At 41.3% G+C, this 24,600-nt stretch overlaps 1 protein-coding gene across 8 annotated transcripts in view; it reads left to right on the top strand.

Moving 5' to 3' along the window:
- TTC3 (tetratricopeptide repeat domain 3) overlaps positions 1-24,600 on the top strand; it is a gene marked incomplete at its 5' end in the record, with an annotated part of 91,797 nt that overhangs the window by 56,743 nt on the left and 10,454 nt on the right. For 6 of the 8 annotated variants that reach the window (XM_080919117.1, XM_080919116.1, XM_080919115.1 and 3 more), the window contains 14 exons: positions 513-839; positions 2,876-3,127; positions 4,225-4,271; positions 5,372-5,428; positions 6,439-6,509; positions 7,712-7,876; positions 9,433-10,456; positions 11,697-11,762; positions 15,117-15,266; positions 18,163-18,302; positions 20,314-20,382; positions 21,760-21,856; positions 23,714-23,814; positions 24,326-24,416. In XM_080919117.1, the coding sequence (XP_080775243.1) occupies positions 513-839; positions 2,876-3,127; positions 4,225-4,271; positions 5,372-5,428; positions 6,439-6,509; positions 7,712-7,876; positions 9,433-10,456; positions 11,697-11,762; positions 15,117-15,266; positions 18,163-18,302; positions 20,314-20,382; positions 21,760-21,856; positions 23,714-23,814; positions 24,326-24,416 (2,657 nt within the window). The remainder of the gene's footprint in view (positions 1-512; positions 840-2,875; positions 3,128-4,224; positions 4,272-5,371; positions 5,429-6,438; positions 6,510-7,711; positions 7,877-9,432; positions 10,457-11,696; positions 11,763-15,116; positions 15,267-18,162; positions 18,303-20,313; positions 20,383-21,759; positions 21,857-23,713; positions 23,815-24,325; positions 24,417-24,600) is intronic. The other 2 variants (XM_080919113.1, XM_080919114.1) reach the window with 2 other exon arrangements.

Raw genomic sequence — 24,600 nt, 5'->3', positions numbered from 1 at the left:
AAGTGAACTGAAAATAAAATGTGAAGTACTTGCTCTGGGGTTGGGGTGTAGAGTGAGAGGAGCTGGCCCAGCTCCTCGGTGTGTTTGGAGGCTTTCACTCAGTTGCTCAGGTGGGCCCTTACACTGAGAGTGGGCCTCAAACGTGGGATCTTCCTGCCTCAGCCTCCCAAAAACCTTTTTCTCAATTTTTGGCTTAATTTGAACTTTTTGGCTTTTTCAAAGTAATTATTAAATGTGCATATTTCAAATTTAAAATTTTCTGAATGGTTTGTGTAAGTCGAACCAGAGTCAGATAGTTACTTGGCAGGGGAGATGCCATGGTCACAAACATGACTTTCCTTGGCAAGGCTGACTCACTCTGGGTGTGCTAACCCCTACAATTTTGCCAAATGCATGAAACGTGACTATGTAATCTGTGGTAGTGGGTACTGTGTTCACATTCTCCCCTGTAGAGTAACGACTTAATTGCAAATTTGTCCTACTTACCCTTTAACCTTCCTCCTTTTCCTTAGAACCTGTAGACAGTGCTCAGAGTTGTCAGTTTCTTGATGACAGAATCCTGCAGTGCATAAAGCAGAATGCTGACAAGATTAAATCTGTGGTATTGAACACCTCCTCACTTCTCAGAGAGCTGCTCTCTTGGAAGGTTCTGAGCACGGAAGACTACACAACATGTTTTTCTAGCAAAAACTTTGTTCATGAAGCTGTAGACTATGTTATTGGTCATTTGATTCAAGAAAAGAACAGAGTAAAGACACGGATATTTCTGCATGTTTTGAGTGAGCTTAAAGAGTTAGACCCCAAGTTGGCTCCCTGGATCCAGAGACTGAATAGTTTTGGTATGTACCTTTAAATTCTAGAGTGGTGTTGCTTAGAAGGAAGGGCAAATATAGGCCTCTGAATCCTGTTTACTTTGATGTTTTATTATTTGCCATGTTTTGAATGCATGTCTACGTTTTTTATATGGCTAAAGATACTCTCTATGCGGGTATTTTCTTAGGATATGCTAGGATAGGTTATAATTAGGTTATGCTGTGGATAGGTTAGAAGACACTTTAAAAAGATGAAAACACAGGAAAGGTCAGTCTGTAAGAAGCTCAGGACTAATTGCGCTGAGCGACCTATGTGTGTGCAAACTAAATAGGAAGTAGCTGTGCACTTGTGCTGTCTGCTGTCAGTGCAGTTTGTGCTGAGAAACAAAACCAGAAAATCTGGATTCCGTGGATAACTGTTTAAAAGCACCAGTAGGTGAGGCTGGCTGTGGAGCCCCTGAGGGAGTGTACTTGCTGGTAGGGATGGTGGGATTGTACAACTGCTTTTGCTCTGTTCTGATTTTGCCACTATGACTGGGAAAAGGAAAGATTAAGAAAACTTCTTACATCTAGCTCTGTGTCAGAGGATTACAAGGACTGGAGCTGACATGGCTGTGGTACTGGGTGAGGGTGGGTGCCTTGGGAGGCTGCATTGTGATGACTAGAATGGCAACTGGCCTAGCACAGTGTGTGCCTCCATGGGCAGCTATTGATAAAGAACAGGAAGGAAATCCACAGGAAGGGGAATAGCACCTTTCCAGTCAGTCCAGGGTTGTGAGGACAGGTAATCTAGGAAGGCAGCAAGCTTGGCAGGGTCTCCATAGGCCTTCATTGGGTTTTGGTCCTAGAATATTACTCTTAAATGATAAGATGGTCTATCAAATGAGCGAATTAAAAGTTACTGCTTAGGTGTTTTTGCTGTAGAATATAGACTTGAGTTGGAGAAGTAGGCTTATTGAGTTATGCTACAGGGGCTAAAGGACCCACCACTGTATTTAGTAGTAAATGCATCATTTGACGCTTGCAGCTCCTCAGTAGCGGGATGGCTTAGGTCCTTTTAATATAATTAACGTTCATTCTGAAGACAGTAATGTATGCTCACTGTCTAAATATAAAGTGAGCTTAAGCTTTTATTCTGATCTGAATTAAAACATATTTATTTAATAAAGGAATAATTTTCAATTCATGGTATTTTACTTCTCACAAAAGTCTATAGTGGAATCACTTGTGTGTATGTTTAATTTAGCAGCCAGTGTATTTGATCAGTATAAAAGAGAGGAAGAAAAAAATGGATTTGCAAGAGAGAGAAAGTTAACATTAGAAACTCATCACTGTTTGCTTACGTTCCTTGTCGAGCACATGATGTGGTCATCATGTTAGGGACCATGAGTGCCTCTCTTCAGTGGCAGGTCTCAAACTTTACTGAAGGTGTAGTTTATGTTGCTGTGGATTCTGATGTTCTAAGCTGCAGATTTCTCATACCATGTGACTTCTACAAACTAAGTATTTTGTCTGGAGTAATCGGCCATTCAGGAGTGATCTCTTGCTGACTTGACACCTAGGGTGCCTGTGAAGGAGGATGGAAAGGTAGTACTTTGGAGGCTGTTAGTAGGGAATAAGGCTTCCCTGTCACAACCTTGGGTGCATGGGGTTCCGCCACCCTGGGAAGATTAGAAGCAACTCCTGTAGGTGTTCTTTTCCAAGCTTTTAGAAAGGGTGTGTATTACTGATGTCTTGCTGGTATGGAATGAATATAGGAAAACATTATAAAATCTTTGCAGTTCAATCAGAAACGAAAGTCAAGAATTAAGTGGAAAATAATGTTATGTTTTTAAGGGAATTTAGTGTCATTTTAATAATAGAACCATTAGAATTATTATAATTGTCACCTCAGCGTTAAATCTTGTTTTTAAAATGTACCGCATTTTTGACTACTGTATTATTTAAATATTTTCACTCAAAATATAAGCAGACTGTACATAGAACTATTTCTAAAAGATGTGATGGAGATTGTGCTGAAGTAAATACGCTGGCTCCTGTGATCTGGGCTCTGTCTCTCGCAGGCTTAGACGCCACAGGACCCTTTTTCACTCGATATGGAGCATCTCTCAAGGAGCTGGATTTTACCGTTGTGACTTTCCTCTGGAATGAGAAGTATGGCCATAAACTGGGTTCTATGGAAGGAAAACAGCTTGACTATTTCTGTGAACCGGCCTCCGTGATGGAAGCGCGCTGCCTAATCTGGCTGCTGGAGGAGCACAGGGACAAGTTCCCGGCCTTGCACAGCGCTCTAGACGAGTTCTTTGACATAATGGGTATGTGAGGCAAAGTTCATTGTGTAGTCTGTCTAATGTTACAGGTCAGAAAACAGCACAGGACCTAGCACATTCCAGATGTGACGACAAAATAGTCATGTTTTTATGTTTGGGTTTTCTTGCAGGGGTTTGGAAGGTAGGGCAGGAAGTGGTTGAGAGTCTTTTGATGAACGGAAATGAGAAGAATGAGGAGGACTTGAAAGCAAGTTGAGCCTTTGACTCTTCCTCTGAGATGAAGTCTCGGGAGCAGGGATGGTCTGAGGGAGACGTAGATGTAGAAGTGAAAATGGACGGGCACGTGTGGGGCTTCGAGAATAGGGAGGGAAGAAAGGCCAGAGGTCAGATAGGACAAACAACACCTCATTCAGTTAGTTTCTCTTGGACTTTCTTCACCCTTATAGCTGATTTGATCAGTGTGATTCTGTTCTACTTCAACATTCTGATACTAGATTCTAAATATTAGCTTCTCATCTTTCATGTATTCATCAGCTGTGCTAACTGCTTCATTTTCCCCTTCTCTTAGCATCAGTCTGTGCACTGTCAGGCGCATTAGGAGGTCTGACCTTGTAGCAGTGTAAGGAGCTTGCTTTTGTGTGGTTTTAGAAAAGGGTACCCCTTGGTACCCCTTGCAGCTTATGCCGTTTGTCTAGCCATCATTTGTTGCCTGTTCACTTCAAGCCTAACCTACATGTTTTGCTTTCTTAGTCTCTCTAGTTGTCCTTAGGCTTTTTCCCAAGGACTTTATTAATTCTTTGGCTTCATTGCTGCTTTATTTAGTTGTGGCAGCATTTGAGTTACATGAGTTACAGGGATTAGGGACGGGGGGTGGGGGGGTAGTAGAACAGGTCGTTGTTGGCACCAGGCATCTCTATTCTTGTTTACATAGCCCTGAGAATGCAGACTCAAATTGTAGCTATGTGCTTCTCTGTGTTGATTTCTCAATTAGTCAGTTCTTTTGTCCTTGATTTGTAAGCTGAATTGTCAGAGCCAGGTGGAAAAAGTGCACAGGCTTGCTGACAGTCCCGGGGTGGTTTCATATGTTGTAAGAAAGTACAGGTGTTTGAGTCACCTCACAGAGACTCCTGTTCTTCCTGCAGACAGCCGATGCACTGTACTAAGGAAGCAAGACAGTGATGAAATGCCGGTAAGTCCTTTAGTCCTTGGTAGTTTTTATGCTAGGCAGAGACACAGAGAAGCCAGGCCAGCATTTACCTGCTTCACAGGTCACATGCTAGACTGAAACAGAAGCCCTACCATTGCAGGGACTGGGAATGTGCTAAAGGTACCTAGAGTGCACAAAGCCCTCTACCACTGCATAACTGCATGGTGGCACAGGCCTTTAGTTCCACCCCTCAGGAGGTAGAAACAGAGCATCCTCAACTACATAGTGAGTTCAGCTCCAGGTCAGGCCACCTGAGACCTGTTAATGAATGTTCATTTTAGAAAGAGGAAAGGAAGAATTCTTTAGTTAAGAAGAGGATGTTTTGTTCTCAAAGGAGCTCCTGTTGGTTTATCTGAGATGCTGCAGAGCGGCCTTTACTCATGCACTATGGCTCTTTTTATGCTTCCAGAAGGTTAGGAACTCTTCAGATAAGGATTGTGGTAGTGAGGCTGGAGAGATGGCTCAGTGGTTAAGAGCACTGACTGCTCTTTCAGAGGTCTTGAGTTCAATTCCAAGCTCACAACCATCTGCAATGAGATCTGATGCCCTCTTATGGTGTGTCTGAAGACAGCTACAGTATACTTGTATATAATAAATAAATGTTAAAAAAAAAAAAAAAAGAACGTGATAGTTTAGAGAAGCAGACATGTTTGCCAGTGTTATAGATCATTTGTTCTTGAAACATGTCTTAAACTTCTCTAGTAGATATGTCTTGCCAAATGTGGGGAAACAGTGAGCAAACCTTGTGGTAAGGTGAATCTCTTCATTCACGGTTTTTGTCCAGTGTCTGACCACAAACAGGATGACTGGTTTACTTATTAATGAAAGGTGTGTCTGTAGAATGCTGTTACCGTGCACATTAGAATTACCTAAAAGTCTGATTAGTTATGTGAAATAACATAAGCCTTGTTGAGGTTAAAACATTGGAGGTGTCATTAAGCTCTTTGTGGGACTTGCAGGGTTCTGCTCACTGTGTGACTGACTATATATTTAATGAATGACTAATCATGGAAAATGTGATTCTTGTGCGATTTATGATTTTAATATATGAAGATTCATTGATTTCTTTTTCATTTTTTAAGTTTGGTTGTATCAAGGTAAAAAACAAAGGCAAGAAAAAGAAGCCAAAAGATTCAAAGGTAAGAGTACCTTCTGCGGTGACTCCTCAGTCTCTGTAACTGTCTTGAGTGTTAGTGAGAAAGAAGCAGCTCTAGGAACCTTTGACACATCTTGTACATTGGCTTTAAGACAGTAGGCAGGAAAGCTGAGGGTCAGGTAGTTGGGTCCCTAGCGTGGCTCCTCAGCACCTGTGACAGATAAACAGCCAGGTGCAGCTGGTTCCCGGAACCTTGCTGTGCAGCAGTTCTCCCCCAGTTGGGGGTCCTCCAGGCTCAGTGAGACACTGAGCTGGTGAAGATACCTGATAACAACCTGTACCCTGTCACTCATGCACACATGCACGCACATGCTAGGGCACCTATGAAAACCCATACAGTGCATACACTGTGGAGTCTATGCACACACAGTAATCATATTACTTTACTGAATTTTATGAGCAAATATGAAGATATTTATTTTTTGTTCAGAACTTCTTTGATGGTTAACTTCTGTTCAGATGTTTATCTAAAATAGTCAAAAGTGATGAATCTAGTCATCCTAGTGACCCTGGAATTGCCGGGATCTTTTTCTTCTTCCCACTCTAACTCCAGGCACGGGAGACAGAAGACCATTACTTTAAGTGGCTCTAGCATAGGAGGGGCATGTGGGAGATAGGTAAGAGTGAGCGAGGGGAGCAGGCAACTTGGAAGTTTCCACACAGCTTACCTTTGTGTCTGATGAAAATGAGAGTTGTTCACATTACGTTATAGTCACATTTGTATTTTTCAAAATATTGGAAACTACTTAACTTTTTAACTTTAATCTATTTCGGGCTGTTAAAATTTATAATACTGTTTTCTGTTTATAAGTGTTGACAGTTGGCATGTATATGTTTATGTAAATTCTCATTAGTTCCAAAAGTGGGTTTTTTCCCTGAAATTTTAGAGTAGAATACTGCTATTTTTAAGGTAGACAATTTTTGTCAGTTATGGTAGAATCCCATCATTATTAGGGTAAAATATCATTCTCATCTTGTTTTCTTTTAAATTAGCCAATGTTAGTAGGATCTGGAACAGCATCAGTAACACCAAGTAGTGAGACTGCCACTCCAGAAGACCATAAGTAAGTATGGCGTTGCCTCATTGTAACTCAGAAGTCATGCCAATTTACCATAGGCTTGTTTCCTTCCCTTCCCTTCCCTTTCCCTTTCCATTTTTCCTTTTATCCCCCTTTTTTTTGCCTTTTTTCCCTTCTTTCCCTTTCCCCCGTTTTTTTCTCTTTTTTTCCCCTTTCCCCTCCCCTCCTTTTCCCTCCCCTCCCCTTCCCTTCTCCCTTCCCCCTTCCCCTTTCCCGGGACAGTTCTCTGTGGCTAGTCCTTACCTTGACCCGGTCTCCTTCAGCATCCTTTGCAGCTTGCCTTGAGCCCAGAGGTGGTCCCTGCAGGATGATAGCCCTGAATTCTCATAAGCACTGTTTGGTCTGAATTGGTTCTGGTATCTCCTGTTCTTCATGCTGCTGTTACACGTTTTAAAGAAATATTTTTATTAATAGCCTTATGTTAACCCTTAAATGATTAGGAGTTACAATTTTAAGTTTGCATTTCTTTCTAACTCTTCAATAAGTTATAATGAATGCAACATTGATTTTTGTTTGTTTTTTGAGACAAAAAAAATAGTTTTGGCTTTTTTGAACTTGATGTCCATATTTGAATAGCTAATAAACTCTCAGATATTCCCCTGCTTCTGCCTCTTGTGTGCTAGGATTAAAAGCGTGCACCAACATACATGGCCTTGATTTTTATGTTTTAAATATGGAGTTTGAAAAAAAATTGTGCTCTTACTAAGTAGAAGTATTTAAAAAGAATGACTGAATTTTGGTTTCTTGACTGAGACCATAGGGTTTTTAAAGTTTTACGTATTTCATTTACTGTGCCAGTGTTTGGCCAACCTGTATGTCTATGTACTTTACTACTGGTGCCTGTGGCAGTCAGAAGAGAGAACATCAGATTCCCCTGGAGTTATGGATAGTTTTAAACCACCATGTAGGTCATGAGAACCGAACCTGGGCCCTCTGCAACATCAAGCCCTCTTAACCACTGAGCCAACTCTCCAGCCTGTTAATTTTAGCTTTTCTGTATTAAATTCTCTGGCAATACATTTTTTTAGTACAAAACTGAGATTATTAATTTTATTTAAATTTATTTAATTTTATTTTTATTACTTGTTTTTCTATAGTTTTTTATGGTGTCCCTGTTCTGTAGTGTTTTCATGTGCAATTACATATTCCTTCCCAACAGTTTATGTACAAAATTGTTTTTAACACAGTAGGCGCAACTCAGACTCTGCAGGACCATTTGCAGTGCCTGACCACCTTCGGCAGGATGTAGAAGAGTTTGAAGCTCTTTATGACCAGCACAGCAGCGAGTATGTTGTCCGAAACAAGAGGCTATGGGACATAAACCCCAAGCAGAAATGCTCGACTCTGTATGAGTAAGTAGCTTAGTGTCCTATCGCTCACTTGGGATCCTGCCAAGCAGACATCAGAGGTGTTTGGTTTTTTGTCTCTTGTATTTATTAAAATGTGTACCATTGCACTCACAATGTCTGATCTCCAATGATCTTATGACCCCTTCAAAGTCTCAGATCATAAACAAAGTAAATATTTCTGTATTTAACCAGTGGAAGATCAGGCTGATCTGTTTTTACCTTTAAGTAGAATTTATATCTTATGCTACGAACAGATGTTTTAGAAAGACACATCACAAAACGTAGTTCTCAGTATTTCAGAAGGGGGCTTCTGAAACATAACAGCTTGAGAAGGCAGTGTTTTTTGTTGGTTAATGTGTGAAGAATAGAAAAATGTCAGAGAGAAATGCCAAGATAATTACTAGAAATTAACCTTTTCTAGACTTTAAATTGTCCCCTTAAGGGGTAGTTTGGCCAAATTATTCCTAATACAGTTTTTCCTAATAGTAGTCAGTGGTGTTAATTACTCAAGACTTACTAGTCATATAAAACTTGGTAGCTTGCAACATAGCATAAAAGCTGAGGTGATCATTCCAGAACTGCAGTCTGAAAAATAACTATGAGCATGTACAAAATGGGCTTCCACGGAGTACTCCCGAGATGGAAGGGTGAGGGCCTTTGAAGGCCCCTTCTTGTCCTCTCCCTCCCCTTCCCTGGTGCTGGCATCAGCTGCAGTGGTGTCCTGTAAGTTCATCTGCTAACACTGGGCAGATGTTGGTAGCTCTGGTCTGATGAGCTTTATTTGTATCATTATCAGTATCTCATACTGACATATGCAGTGTGCTCCATTCTTTGCTGCTGGTTAAATACAGAAATGTTTGGTTTGTTTACAATCTTGAGACTTTGAAGGGGTCATAATGGGAGATCAGACAACTTTCCAAACCCAGCAAACATGGAAATGGGTATAAAAGTGTGGTCTGTTATTCTTAGCTTCTTTTACCCTTCCTAAACAGCCATACTGCTGATCCTAGACTGTTAAATGCTGAGGTGTGAATTCCTGTTTGTCACTTTGGATACAGTGTGCACACTTCCTAAGAATACTGTTCAGAACCTAAGAAACATGAAGTGCATTTTGTGTTACATTTCAAAGTGTAGGTTAACATTCCTCCATAGTGTAGGATGGTACTGTTTTTTTCTTTTTGCTAGGAGCTCTTGAGTTAAATGTCCCCTTTCAGCTGTAAAATGTGGGCTGCTGCTTAGTAGGGTAAGAAATGTGGAGGATCTAAGAAAAAAGTCATAGTTTTTTGTAAACATTATAAAACATTAAACGTAATGCTGGGATGTGGCTCAGTGGGTTCAAACGTCTGCCTGGTGTGCACAGGGCCTAGGGCCCACCCTGCACATTCGGGGCAGACGAAGTTCTGATTGTTGTAGCGTGGATTTCAGTCAGTCCTGTGTTTCCTCTGGGTTATATTGTTGGGAGGATTTGATATCAGAAGTAAAATACTTGCTTTGCTGGGGGGGGGGGGGGGGGCAAAACAAGTACTTGTCGTGACCCAATGTAAATGTGTTTTTTCAAGTTATTTCTCTCAGTTGCTGGAAGAGCACGGCCCCTTGGATATGAGTGACAGGATGTTCTCTGAAGAATATGAGTTCTTCCCTGAAGAAACTCGACAAATACTGGAGAAGGCAGGAGGGCTGAAGTCGTTTCTCCTGGGCTGTCCTCGCTTCGTTGTTATCGACAACTGCATTGCATTGAAGAAAGTTGCCTCAAGACTCAAGAAAAAAAGAAAGAAGAAAAACATTAAAACTAAAGTTGAAGAAATTTCAAAAACAGAATATTTACGAGTTACACTACCACTAAATCCAACTGCTCGGGAATTTCAACCAGATGTAAAGTCTGAAGCAGCGTCTGAGGAAGTGAAGTCCACACCAGAACCTCCTGACTCTTCACCACCAGCTGCTGAGGATCTGAAGACCCAGCTGGACTCTGATAGCTCTTCTGGGTCAGCTTCAGAGGATAGCAGGCTGGAAGTGGTCTCCCCTGACTCTCTTACACCACTCTGTGAGGATGCTTCTCCTTGCCCCACACCAGCTCCTGAAGATGCCAAACCAACATACTGGACTCAGTCACACTTGGTCACAGGGTTCTGCACATACCTTCCTTTTCAAGGATTTGGCATCACACAGTCTCGGCCAGCGTACATTAACATGGTGCCAACCCTGTCCCAGCTCACTAGCATTTACACACCTTTGGCCAACATTTCTTCTGAGTATGCGATGCAAAGATCCTTGCCAATGGTACCGTCTTTTGTAGCCAGCAACAGAGCAGATGGAAATGCTGCTGCATACTTTGAGCATCACAATCTGAATACTCAGAAGGACTCTGGTGACCACTTTGCCTCTGAACCACAGATCCCAGAGGATTTTTTGGGAATATGTGTAAGGTCCCAGGGCAGCGCAGCTGATGCTGATACAGCTCTGAGTGAGCATGAAGGAAACAGCAGACACAGTGGGAGCTCTGACAGCCTGTGGGAAGCAGCTTCTCTAGAAAACGTCAGTGGAATAACAGATGCTCTGACTGCTCCGTCGGTTGCCATACAGGTAAGGCTTAAAGAGAAAAGGATATTTTTAAAACTTACTATTCTCTTGTGCATGTGTATGATGTGTGTGCTGGCAAAAGGAAAGCTTGAGGAGTTCATTCCCACCTACCGTGCTTTATGTACTGAGACATCTCAGTGGCCTGAAAAAGGTTGGTACAAAAACTAAATTTGTCTTCTCATTGCCATCATTTTTACTAAACGAAGTAGTTGTCTTCCCAGCGGTTAAGTGCTTGTGTTGTTAGGAGGACGTTGGATGGGGTCCCTACCACCATCTATACTGCTAAGAAATAAGGTAACAGAACAGCAGGCCAAGCCAAAACATTTCTATGATTAGTAAGCAGAAGACAGGAGGATTGTGGCTACTTCATAGGGCGGTGCATGCACTCCCAACCACAGTGGCTTCATCACATTGGCTGATGCAGCATTCACAGCAAAATCAGAAGAGAGGCCCCTGGTCTGAGCCAACTGTTCATGCTGCCCACTCCCCAGAGAGAACACTTGCTTAGCACGTGCAAAGCTCTGGGTCCCAGGCAAGTCACTGAATAAGTAACGGGGTCATAAGGCAAAGGGGAAGAATTTGGGCTATACATGCACGCCCAGGCTCTGTGAAACCAGGGCAGGAATGAGAGTTGTGAAAACAACCAGATGGAGAGAAGTGAGTCATTTGTGTTTAAGTGCTTTCCTAAAAGGCATGCAAATACATCAGGGTTCTCGGCAGTTGATCTTTTGCTGTGAGTTCATGAACATCCTTATTCAATTTTGCTCTCCTTAAGTTTTCTGCTTTCTACCAAACTTTGGAAAAACTGTTAAGACTGGAATTAAATATAAAAATGTTTAAATATGGGGCTGGAGAAATGGCTCAGTGGTTAAGAACACTGACTGCTCTTTTAGAGGTCATGAGTTCAATTCCCAGCAACCACATGGTGGCTCACAACCATCTTTAATGGGTTCTGATGCCCTCTTCTGGTGTGTCTGAAGACAGCTACAGTGTACTCAAAACATTAAGTAAATCATTCTAAAAACATGTTAAACTGTAGAAAAGCAAAAAATGTTAAGCAGTAGTATTAATCTTGGTTATAATTCTAAATAGTATTTTCTGAATAAAATTTTTACATAAAAATATAATCTAAATAGAAAAAAATTTTTAGAAAAATTGTGGGCATGTTTTAAACTATTACAGAGTGGGCTTCTTTAGTGTTAATGTAGTTGGCTGAGTTTTAAGCATTTGTTTTAATCCATAGGTGTCTAGGAGCATGACACACCAGGAAGTCAATACTGAGCCATATGAACCTTTTGAAACACAACAGGTGAGTCAAAAGTACATTAAATGTTTATGTACATCAATTTTATTGACATAGTTGCACTGGACCCAGCTTGTCCCAAAATGGAAGAAGTTTTAGACTACAACAAAAACTTTCTTTGCTGAAATTTGAGGAGAAGGCAAAGTTAATTGATTCAAAGGATATTGGCTTTATTCGAGCTTATGTCATAATCGACTGAACCACTTTAAGAAAGGTTCAGTTACAAAGTTTGTTAGTATACTATAAAAGTTATTTAGTGGGGGAGAGGGGATAACATCTGAAATGTAAATACAGAGAATATCCAATAAAAAAGAAAGAAAAAAGTTATTTAACCAGCTATGTAGTTTCAGAATGGTACTAGATAAGCTTCAAGTACCCCTTTACTTAGAAATGCTAATAAAATAGGAATGGCTATATCTCAGCATGCTAACAGTGTTCTTTGACAGTAAAAGCCATTATCTTGTTTAAAGATAGAACATTATCACTAGTATTTGTTAATGTTCTGGAACTATTAACTAATAAAATTTGGGAACGAGAAAGAAAAGGAGGTTTAAGTATCATTATTTACAGAAATCAAGGCCAGAATAATTGAAAGGTAATTGCATAGAACATAAATATTTTCCTTATACTAAGACCAACTTATTAAGAGAAAAATATCCATTCTAGTGGCAAAAGCTGCTGTCAAGCTGAACTGCTATTGAGAGCCATAGCAGATACGGCTCACCCATGGACTTGCTGGATAGTAGGGCAATGAAAAGGTTGATTTTTTTTTTTTTCTAGTTTTGTTTCTAATTCAGGACAGCCTTATTACACTTATGAATCTAAACAGAGTTTAATAGTTCTCTATTGTAATATAACAAATTACCTCAAAATCTATTGGCTTAAAATAACAAAAAAACAAAACAAAACAAAAAAAGCTCTTCAGTTCCTCTTGGTCAGAAACTCAGGAGCAGGTTAGGAATTCTGGTTTTGGGAGGATAAATATTCTTACCACAGAAAGGTTTTACAAATCCATAAGAAAAAAAAAAAAGAATTGATGTGAACATACAAGCTACAAGAAAAGAAGTGTGCTGTTTTTTAGGCATTAGCAAATCAGTTCCACATGCTGGTACTGAAAGAAGTAACATAGCTTTCTAGGGAATACAATATGGAAGTACCTGTACTCAAGTGGATACAGTTCCGACACCCAGCGCCTGGGTCTGACCTGACGTGCCCGTGCATTGTAATACTGTGCTGTTCCTTAACACTGAAGCAGGAGACTCAAGTGTGTTGCCCATGCTGTCTGAACAGGACCTTCCTACATAGTTTTCATAAATTATTTTGAAGAGCCATTAAATTCTTTTCACTATACCTGACTAGAAATTATGAGAAAGAAATTGAAGACTATCTACATTTGTTTCACCTATGTTAAGTTTTTGTTTTCTTAAGACAAGATCTTACTAGGTATCCTTGGCCGGCCTGGAGCTCAGTATGTAGACCAGGCTGGCCTCAGATTCATAGAGATCCACCTGCCTCTGCCTCCTTAGTGCTAGGATTTAAGGTGTAAACCACCATGCCCAACCTCTGTTAGTATTTTAAGGTACAACCCTATTTGATCATTTACATATAGTTATATGATATCTCTTAAAAGATGGGGATCTTGTTTTAATGCACCCAAAATTTGCACTCTTCTTTTTGTACCTTTCAAAGAACTGCATCATGTTTGCTTATTTCTTTAGAAAGGTAGGTGAGAAATTCTTTGTATTAATTGTTGAACACCTGGACTGTGTCTGCTGCAGTGAGCAGGTCTCTAGCACAGCAGATACTGAGTGGATGGGTCTTATTAGGTTCTTACTTTGTACTTAGCTCTACATCAGGTAGCCATGGTTGTTTAGTAAGTCATTGTTGAAATCTTTAGTCAGCCTTGGGAATATTCACAAATGCTATGTTAAAGTAGTTTGTAGTTGCAAGGCTTTTAAGACGAGTCAAGGTGGTTGGTGGCTTTTCAACTATGACAGAGATTTGCATTTGAAACTTAGGACTATAGTTTTCTCCCGGGACTTTAAAAAGTAGCTTCACAACTCTTACCCTTGTTTTTCTGACCTATAATAGGCAAAAAGTTACATATTTCTTATAAAAATGTACTGAAGTTTGGATATGGTAGCATAAAGCTACCATTTAAAGTCCCAGCTATCTCTGTTGGTGACGTGGGATGTAGAAGTTATCTGTAATACCATATTTGCTGTGATTCTTTTGCCAAATTGAGATTGAAAACAGGTAAAAGTGTTTACCATGTATGTCTCGGTAGGTTTGACAGTTTCTTTTATATAGTGCTAAAGCCTCAGTCTGGACAGACAGAAGCTGAGGTCTTCCTGCCAAAGCTCTGCTCTGTCTGCCGTGCTGCTGGGGGTGAGGAGTTCAAGGCCCAGGTCTGTGTCTGTGGGACTGATTTCTGCAGCACGGCTACCTCAGGAGTCCTTCTCTGAACCAGGAGGCTTCCCGTGCCCCACACTACTCTTCAGATATACAGTGGGATTCGACAGCTCTAGCTGAATGAGAGATTTTGAAAAAGCCCTACATAAAGTGATACTTATAGTTTGTCAGCATTTCATAGTACAGTGTTGCATCTTCTGATTGTTTTGATTTTAAGATAATCCATGGTAGGTAACAAAAAGCAGTTCATTCAGTAATAATTTTTTAAAATTACCAACAGCTTGGTTGACATTTGGTAATATCAATACTTACTCTGTTCAACTTGTCTTTAAAATATATCTATGTGCTACCTTTAAAACCTAGCAATGGTCCCTAATATTAATTATAGAAAATAACAATCAGGTTAAACTTTGATCTGACATTATTCTTTTAGGAAACAAACTTTCAGAACTAGTTAGTATATAGATTGAAAAGTTAGATTACAAGCTGGCCATGGGAACGGGTGAGTTGGCCCTGCCGGTGTAGGCACAGGAGAGCTGGTAGACTGACTAGCTCAGCTACCATCCAAGCCCAGACTCAGATCCAGAGCTTTGAGCTGGCCCACCTCAACATCACCCCACCTGTGAACTGCTGGAGTAAATGAAGCAGCCAGTCCTGTCTCCAAGACACAGAGCAGCAACAGGGTATCTGAGAAGAGTCCTGGTGATAGTGTAACAGAAGTCAGAGGCCTTGAAGCAGACCAAGAAAGTTTTACTACAAATATTAGTAGTAAAATAATAGTGTTAAAAAAGATCTGGCTCTACCGAACAGTATTAGAGGTTTTAATTTCTGAATTATTACATTTCCCATACAAATTTTTCTTTTCCTGTTACTCTCCTTTGAGACAGTTTGGAACAGATAATAAATTTTCAATAGTTGTTAATTGACGCTTTCGTGGTGTACTCTTAGGGGGACCTTTCCCTGAAGGAGAAGGAGTGCTACCTGCTCAGAGAGCAGCTTAAGGTGGCATGTGAGAACTGCGAACAGACAGAACTCAGGAGCTCACAGGAGATCAGGGACCTGGAGGAAAAGCTGCAAAGGCACACAGAGGAAAACAAGGTAATCCGCATGCGCTTAGTGTGAGTGCTTGTCAGCCTCTGTCAGCTAAGCTGCACCAGTGGCCACACTAGGAGTTCTTCCTCAGTAGCCTCTCTGAAGCAAACCCAAGTGGCAGTGTCTCTTGTATTGATGTAGAACTTATACCAACTACGTTTGAGAAGAGGAGTTTACATCTGGAATTTAATTTATCTTCTAGTCACTTGTCTGGTTAACTAAAACTCTTCTGTGTTTAATTCTGAATTAAATTCCTGTCTGGGTTGCAAGGCTCCGTCAGAGGAGAGGTCACAAGTGTGAGCCTGGAGCCACCCTTGGAACTCTTCTGACAGAGCAGTTGGGTTACTTAGTTTCACTGAACTTTAGTTTGCTTATCTGGAAGATTTGGAGTAAAACTGTGGTAAACAGTGAGGGTCAATAAGTAAGTATCGGCTCTGCTACTATCCGCCATCTTCTTCCTGAGGAAATGTCAGAATAAATCATGGAGCCAGCCTGTGCTGTATTGAAGAACTTTGGAGTATCTGGTTTGAATTCTATTACTTGAGACTGACCATTGGTTATATATAGTGAAGTGGTACCAGTTGGCAAAAACAAAAAACAAAACAAAACCACAGGTTGTTTCAGTGGTGAGAAGATTCAGGTGGGAGAAAATAAAGTTCCTATTTAAAGAAATGGCTGCTTCCTATTCAGAAAGGGAGTAGAAATGCCTGTTTAAGAAGAAAAAAATGTTAAGTCTGAATTAACATCTGGAATAATATATTGAGTAGTCGGAAATTAGCTTAATGTGACCTTAATTAGGAAACTCGTCTATTGAAATTGGAGTATACCTGGAGAAAAGGATACATGGTTTATTTTAAAAAGGTGTGGCCGCACTCCTAGGACCTGTTCACAGAGGTCAGACTAGGGACATTCATCTCAGCTGTCTGTCTGGGAAGAATGCCGTAAGGCCTGCTTAGCATAAGATACATGGAATATAAACATACACTACTTGAGATTTAATAAAATAATGATATAAATGTGGTGTTACCTCAGGAGAATTTGAGCGGGTTTTCCATGTTGCCTCCTGTTTGAGTGATGGGCAGATCCGGGCACATAGCACTTCATGTAGGCATTTGGTGAGTGAAGCGTGTGACACTTAGTAATACTTTATGTGTAGTCCATCGGGCCTGGTGTTGGTACAGATGGTCTCTATTGGGAACACAGTGTGCCCAAGAGGAGCAGCTCTCACTGCTCTTCTCTGTGGAGCTCCCAGTGAGGGCTCAAAGTCCAGGTCCTTATAGGCAGGCAGCCCATGCCGGCCTCTTCTACTGTCTTTATTTTATTTTATTTTATTTTTGTGCGGTTTGGATCTGATGTCAAGATTGTACTCCAGAACTGTTGAATTCAGTTATTCTGTCCCTCACACAGCAGGTTTGTTCAGGTACTAGACTTATTTGCTGAACTGTGTACCCTCTTAAATTCTGAATCTGAGTTTCTTTGGTTGTGTCTACACAAGAGTAGGTGGGAATGACTATGACGTTTCCTTTTATGAAGCTGCTGGGTGGTCAGTACAAGCAACATGTGAACTCAGTTGTGTTTCACCGTGGGCATCGTGCAAACACACACGGTTATAATCCTTTATGCTTTTGTTACTGCTTTTCTATAGGCAGTTTTGCCAAGCAGGTTCTCATGTTGTTGCATAACCATCTCCCTTTCAAAAAGCCAGCTGGAAGGTGAGATCACTGGTCCAGAGTGTAAACAGAGGTGGCCTGCCTTCGAATGGCACAGCAAGCAGATTTACCCTGATCTTAGATAGAAAAATGACCATGTAGAATACAGGAGCTTGTAAGTATGGTAGTCATGGGGTCACCTAAGTCACAGAAATGACGTGACATGTTTGGAATCGGCAAGATTCTATTAGAAGGGGAAATGTGGACAAGACTAGCCTAAGGGGACACCACAGAACCTCTGTTCTGCTCCTGCCACTCTGTAAGAGGGGGCCTGTGTGTCACATCAATCCAGACTGCTCTCTGAAGGGGGGCCCAGGCTTACAGGAACTAGATTAGTTATCAGGGCCATCGCCCAAAGCATGGAAACCCTGGGTGTTTACAGCTTAAGAGGAAAGGGAGAAATGGCCTCTTGGATCTGTGTCATTTTTACTTTAGTGCCATTGCTTCCTATCACATTTAAGTAGCTTCATGTAAGGAGCACCATTCTTTTAAGGGAGAAGCCTTGTAACTGAACCCTTGTTCTCCGTGTGCTCTGAACCTAAGCAGGAAACAGGATTAGAACCTCAAGTAAGAATTAAGAAATGAGTCTTTCTCTGGCAAGAAAGGAGTGTAGAGTTTTATTAAGCATCTGTTGGTAGTCATGGAATTTGAGACTGGACACGAACATTTCCATGTTCACATATTTCAAAAACCAGCAGCTGTATAAGGAGCTGAGGAATAGGTCTGGGAGTGATACTGACCCTCACCCTCCAGGGGAAGGGAGCCAGCACTGCCTGAAATCCAGGCATGTATTCTATCCAGATGCCGTCAATGGCCAGCCACAGGTGCCTCATTTGTATTTCTAGAAGCAAACAAAAACTACTTGACTTGCCGGGTAAAACATGCAGATTACTTGTAGGTAAGGAACTGTGTAGACTAAAGCCCAAAGTGTCAGTCCTATGGGCTTTAGCCTACACAGTGTGTGAAGAACACAGAGTTCTTCAGAGTACCTTCCTTCAGGGAGTGTACTTGGTCAACTGTGGCTGTGCTGTGTTGACTGCATCCTGGGGCTGGAAGTGGTAGTGTGCCTGCTCCAGGACGGCAGCTCCTGGACTTGAGGTGCTCCGTGTGCTAAGACACTGTCGGGTTCTTTCGGGTTCTTTTCCTAGGAAATATTGCCATGATTATTCAAATATTTTCTAAAATGCTTTTAGATCTCAAAGACGGAATTAGACTGGTTCCTCCAAGATTTGGACAGAGAGATTAAAAAGTGGCAACAGGAGAAAAAGGAAATCCAAGAAAGATTAAAAACCCTGAAGAAAAAAATTAAAAAGGTTATCAATACCAGTGAAACGTAAGTAACAGTTAAGGATGGGTGACAGTATTTTAATATCCTGGGGTTCCTGATTCTTTCCATTCCTTCTTTGTACTTAATTTTATAAGTAAAGAGCATTGAATCCTCCAGAGGACCCAGGTTCAGTTCCCAACAGCCATATGGCAGCTCACACTGTCTGTGATCCAGCTCCAAGCAGACTGACATTTTCACACTGCAGGCAAAACACCAATGCCTATAAAATAAGAATAAATGACCTTTATAGGTAGTATTTTCACAATGCTTTTATGTCATTTAAAAACCATTCATTGAAAAGTTCTCTTGTGGGGCTGAAGACATGGGTCAGAGGTTAAGAGCATAGACTGCTCTTCAAAGGTCCTGAGTTCAAGTCCTAGCAACTATATGGTGGCTCACAACCATCTATAATGGAATCTGATGACCTCTTCTGGTGTGCAAGTGTACATGCAGTCAGAACTTTATACATAATAAATAAATCTTTTTTTAAAAAAAAGTTCTCTCACATTAGCTTGTTCTTTACTGAACACACTGAGGGAGAAAGTCTTCATGTAAAGCTTTGTCCAGCATGAAGGTTCAGGGTTAATGATTTTATTCTTACTTTTTAATTCTAAACCTTTAGATTATTAGCATTTGGTCTTCTGATATACAGCGTTTGTTAATAACTGCAGGTCTTGGATATAATTGTCACAGAGGCTGTATCTGAGGCAGTCTCAGGATTGTCCATTGCCTAGATCAGAGTGACCTGTGTCTATGAGGAATTGTCTTGGTTGGTGACTGCCTTCCCACTCTGAGTGGCACTGTCCCTAAGTGGACAGTGGCCTGGACTATGTAAGGAGTGTAGCTCAGCATGAGCTGGAGAGTGAGGCAGCAAGCAGCTCTCTGGTGTCTGTCTGCTCAGGCTTGAGGCCCTGCCCTGACTTCCCTCTGCGATAGACTCCTACCTAGTAGTGGGAGCTGACAGGAACCCTTCCCCTAAGTCTGGTGTGGTTGTGATGTGTATCTCAGTGTCTTAGTCACTGTTGTATTATCGCTGTGAAGAGACCTTGAGCACAGCAACTCTTAGGAAAGAAAGCATTTAATTGTGCCATGCTTCCTGTTTCAGAGGTTAATTCATCAGCATGGTGGGGAGCATGGGGAGGTAGGTGCTTAGAGCTACATCCTGACCCATGGGTGGAAAAAGACAGCCGGGCTGGCATGACCTCAAAGCCCACCCCCAGTAACACAATTCCTCCAATAAGGCCACACCTACTCAAACAATGCCACACCTCCTAACTTCTTCCAAATAGTTCTACTCCCTAGTGACCTCGGTATGCTAGTTTTAGATCATGTCGCCATGAACAGCATTGGACAGGTCACTATTTCCTTTTTTTATAAATATAAGAGTCAAATATATGAGTCTATGGGGACCATTCTTTTTAATGTATGAGTACACCATCACTGTCTTTAGTCACACCAGCAGAGGGCATCAGATCCCCTTAGAGATGGCTGTGAGTCACAATGTGGAAGAGGTCTTAACCACTCTTCACCACTGAGCCATCTCTCCAGTTCTATGGGGGCCATTCTTACTCAAACCTCTAAACACAGCAACAGAAAACAAACTAGAACAAGACCCAGACTGTCTGTGACCCAGTCTTCATCTCTGCTGTTCAGTACAGTTCCATACGATCCCTTAGTTTAGTGTCTGCTGCTGTACCAAGTCACCGAGCTCAGCAAGCTCAGGAAGTCAACAGGGATTGTGTTTGCTCATGGCCTAGCAGCCTGGACTGGGAGCCTGGCTGAAGTAGGCTGTAGGAACTGTTGAGGTGGAGGAGACTGTGTGTGACAGCAGCACCTCAGTTATGCCATTTGATCACAAATAGTGTCACTGGCACAGCATGAGCATGGAAACAGTGAGCTAACCTGCTCTAAGGGGGTGGTCTGCGTTCGCAGGGTGATCTGTGGACGTGGGTGCAGTTTACTGTGCAGGTGTACGGAAACCCGGGGGGGTACTGAAGCTTTGTGACTGTCTTAACAGGTCTGCTCAGAAAAGTGATGGACTAGATAAGGCGTGTGAATCGCATCCGGACCAGGCCCTTGGAATCAGGCAACCGAGCTTTAATTATTCTTAATTAGTCTGGTCTCACTAGCTTTCTAAGTGTATTGTTGTTTATCCGCTTCCTAATATGTCTTGAATGTGTATATATTTCGGGTTTCTACTTTTATTTCTCATTGTCAGTATAAAAATGCCGAGACTTCTGTCATTTACTCCTTTTGTTTTAAGTAGGGTCTCAATTGTGTAGTGCTGACTGTTTTAGAAAAGATAGATCTGCCTGCCTTTCAAGTTCTGGGATTATTAGCATATGCCACCATACCTGACTCCCTCACCCCCTTTAACTAACTTGAAACTAAAAACGTACTTGAAGTGCTCTTTTGAGCTGGGTGTACTTAGTGGCAACAGTGCTTTTCTGGCATGTAAGAACATGGCTTGGTTTCACCCCATCTGTAGAAAACACCTTTTGTGCCACTTAGGACTCTAGTCTCAACATGGTGTCATAGTGTGTTGCTCTATTGCAGATTTGTTTGAATAGGTTTCATTGTGAACATATAGGGCTTCCTTGTAATCTTTACTAACGGATACTGTATAATTCTGTACAGAGCCCGTTCTCAGTGTTCAGCAGTTGTATTTCGCTTTGCTCTTAATGCTGTGTGCATACTCTGTTCCCTTATCATCTCTGTACCTTTTTTGGTGTAATAGTGTGTGGCCATGATGGGGCTGGAAGTCAGAGTAAGCAGACATCCCAGACTTACATACACCTCTGCAGTGTCTTTGTGTGTGTGCGCGTGTGTGTGTGTGTGCAGATCTTATAGACTTTCGCTTTCATGTGGGTAGTAATGGACTGTGGGATAGTTTATGGGTTGAAGAATAAAATGTATTTGAAATGAAAAGGAAAGCAGAGATATGGTGGGAAGGGTGGGCCATCTGGAGGTCAGAGGCCAGGGAATAGCACAGGAGAAGGACAGAACACCATGTTCTCATTGCTGTGGTGAAAACTCAGAACTCGGTATGCTAGTTTTAGATCATGTTGCCATGAACAGCATTGAACAGGTCACTATTTCCTTTTCTTATAAATATTTCGTAGTTGAATTTCTTTCGTAAAAGACAGCATTTGAGAACAATTACACTCCTGAGCAATCACACTCAAAGTTAACCTCTGGTCTCCACAGACACACACATTCACATTCAGATACACTCACAGTCACACAAACTGGTGCAGTGCTCCTCAGCACTTACTCCAGAGACGCCCCTTCGATTCCTTATCTCCCTTTGATCACTTCTAAAGTGCAGAGAGCAGAGAGTCAGAATTGAGGCAGGAAGTTAGTCTAGAAAGCGTGATGTGATTTCAAAGCTGACCTGGCTTGTGACATCCTTGTGATTTCAATGTTGAATTTGTTTTCAAGGTTTTCTCTTTATTCTCCACAGCAGTGCACTCACAGATGAGAAGGCAAAAGTAGAAGAGTCTGTCAGGAAAGGGAAGGAGCTCTATGAGGAGAGTCGCCAGAGAGCTGTGGCTGCAGAGGTGAGTCCAAGACACATGTCGAGTAGCAGAGGCAGGGCTTTGGCTTTGCTTCTGTTCATGTTAGAAACTGGGACTAGGTCGGTAAGAAGTAGGCTGCCATCCATAATCTCATTCTAAATAAAGTAATTGTTATCTCTCTTCTCCCAAGGATTTTTAGTTTTCATTGTTTCTTTTCAGTACTAGGACTTCATGCTTTCTAGGCAAGCACACCACTGAGTTATATCTCCAAACCCAAAATTGTATATTTGTTTCAGAATTGTGCCCATAAATATATATTAAATTTTATAACACTTTTTAAAAAATTTATTTATCTTATGAATGTGAATACACTGTCTTCAGACAGACCAGAAGAGGGCGTCAGATCCCCTTACAGATGGTTGTGACAACCATGCGGTTGCTGTGATTTAAACTCAGGACCTCTGGAAGAGCAGTCCGTGTTCTTAACCACTGAGCCATCTCTTAAGCCCCCTACCTATATAACATTTTTATTTAACATAATTTAGTTATACCTCATGCTTTTTATGGAATGTCTTTGTCATATTTAATCAAGTGACATACCATGAGATATATCAGTATTTACTAATCCTTCAAGAACAAAAGGAAAGAGCTCCTGGACAGAGAGGTGCCTCTGTTGGCAAAGTGCTTGTACTTGCGGAACAACAATGAAGACCTGAGATATCCCTGGAATGTGTATTTTTTAATAAGCTGGCATTAGGGAGGCAGAAATAGACAGATCCCTGAGATTCACCCGAAAGCCAACTTGTCCCACTCAGCAAGTTGCAGGCTAGTGAGAAACCTTGACTTAAGCAAACTAAAAATGGTGATATCATCTGAGAAATGATGCTAGAGATCATTCTCTGACCTCTGTATCTGTGTACATGTGTATGCGCACAGATCCCAGAACCTACTTAATAAAATATATTTCTGGCTGAGGTAGTGACTTGTAATTCTCATCTCAGATACACCAAGAAGCAGAGACGGGGAAATGTAAGTCTAAGGACACCCTATCCCTAAATAGTAAAAAAAGAAAAAGAAATATATGTATAAATTGAGGTGTCTGCTTGAGTGTCCTTCGTCCCCTAGAGAAACACACATTAGTATTGACACACTGTTTGACAGACTGAAGCAAAGGAAGTGGTGTGCATGATGCCTGGCTCTTATTTTCTTTAATTTCTAAGATGTAATTTCTGACACTTACTTTAGAACCAAGTTCTGTTTGTTAATAAATGCATCTGTGGTTTTCTGGGAAACTGAGGAAAGAATTAACTTGCACAGTTTGAAAATAGCAGCCTTTCCAGTTACCTGTCAGCCGTGCAGTGCTTCTAAGAGGAGCTGGTTAGAGAGCCAGCCTACAGTGCCGTGCTGCGCACACAAGGGCATGCCAGCCTTCAGTTTTCTCAGGCTGCTCAGCTCACATTTTGTGCTTTAGCAGCGGGTTTGGCCGGAGGGTCCTGTCCAGGTCACTCACCTGGGTTAAAATAAGGTATTCTGCATGTCCCACAGTGAGAGGGGAAGCTGAAGCATGCCCACATGTTAGTGCTGCAGATGCCTCTGACTGTGGCGGGAGGTGGGTAATGCAGTCTTCTGGTTTAGCCATAAGCTGGCCCTGTGCTTGTGGGCAGCTTAAGCAGAAAGGCATGTGGTGTCGTGTCATTAATGTACATGCTTAGGGTGCCGTTGTCAAGTTCTCATTCCTGTGAACCTGGTGAAATTACAGTGTACTCATGTTCTAGTGAGTTTGTCCTCATACTTTATTTAATGAGAAACTGGAAGTGCTTTACAGTGTTTACATGTCAGTTTTTTAAGTAGCTATATGTCTTCATTTGTAACATATGTATCCTCTTAATGTGTGGACAGGTGTCTGTGCTTGAGAACTGGAAGGATCGAGAAGTGTGTAAACTACAGGCTGTGGCGTCACAAGCAGAAGCCTGTCTTAAAAGCCTCAAGCTGATGAGCAGGTACAGGGCCCCTCAGTGTTCTTCCCAGTAAAGCTAGAAACACTTGGAAAACAGTGTATTAAAATGTTCCTCTCGAAGGTCTCACAGGTGGTGCCCCATCCCCTACCCACACAGTCTTATGTTTGCCCCTCCCCAACACACACACACACACACACACACACACATATGAAAATAAACAGGTAAGGGACCAATATGACAAAAAATAGCAAAGCAAAGCCAAAAGCATCCAAAAGTGAAACTATAGAATTCATTTTGTATTGGCCATATCCAATGAGATTCCATTGGAGAAGATTGATTTTATCTTTGCCATTGGGTATCAATTGCAAACAGCTTTTTGGTTTAGAGTCTCTGTTTCCTTTGTTCTAGACTAAAGTTTATTCCACCATACCTGGTTCAAAATTTACAGTTTCAAAAAATGCTGTGTGTTTGTTTCTGATTACCTTTAAGTATTTTTAACTTTTCCCTTTTATAAAGTGGATATTAAACAGTTTTCTGTTTTAAAATTTTCCAGTGATTCTGCAGCATATCCCGATGTGGAGTGTGATATACTTTCATGGGAATCATTTCTTTCTACGGTGATAGAAGAAATTGAGAGCACAGAGGTAAGTCAGAAAACGTCATAATTGTACTGAAATCAATATGATTTTAATTCTTTTTTAAATTCTTAAGAGACTACTGTCATGTTTAAAACATTCCTTTTTTTAATGTTGTCAATTGTTTTTGTTGAATTATTAGGAATTTTTCGTGAAATTAGTGATTTTTTTTTTTTAATTATCTTGGAGCATT

The sequence above is a fragment of the Micromys minutus genome (genome assembly GCF_963924665.1).
Source record: "Micromys minutus genome assembly, chromosome: 7".
In the NCBI taxonomy this organism is placed as follows: Eukaryota; Metazoa; Chordata; class Mammalia; order Rodentia; family Muridae; genus Micromys; species Micromys minutus.
Note: the sequence above shows the minus strand (reverse complement) of the source record. Positions and strands in the feature narration are given on the sequence as shown.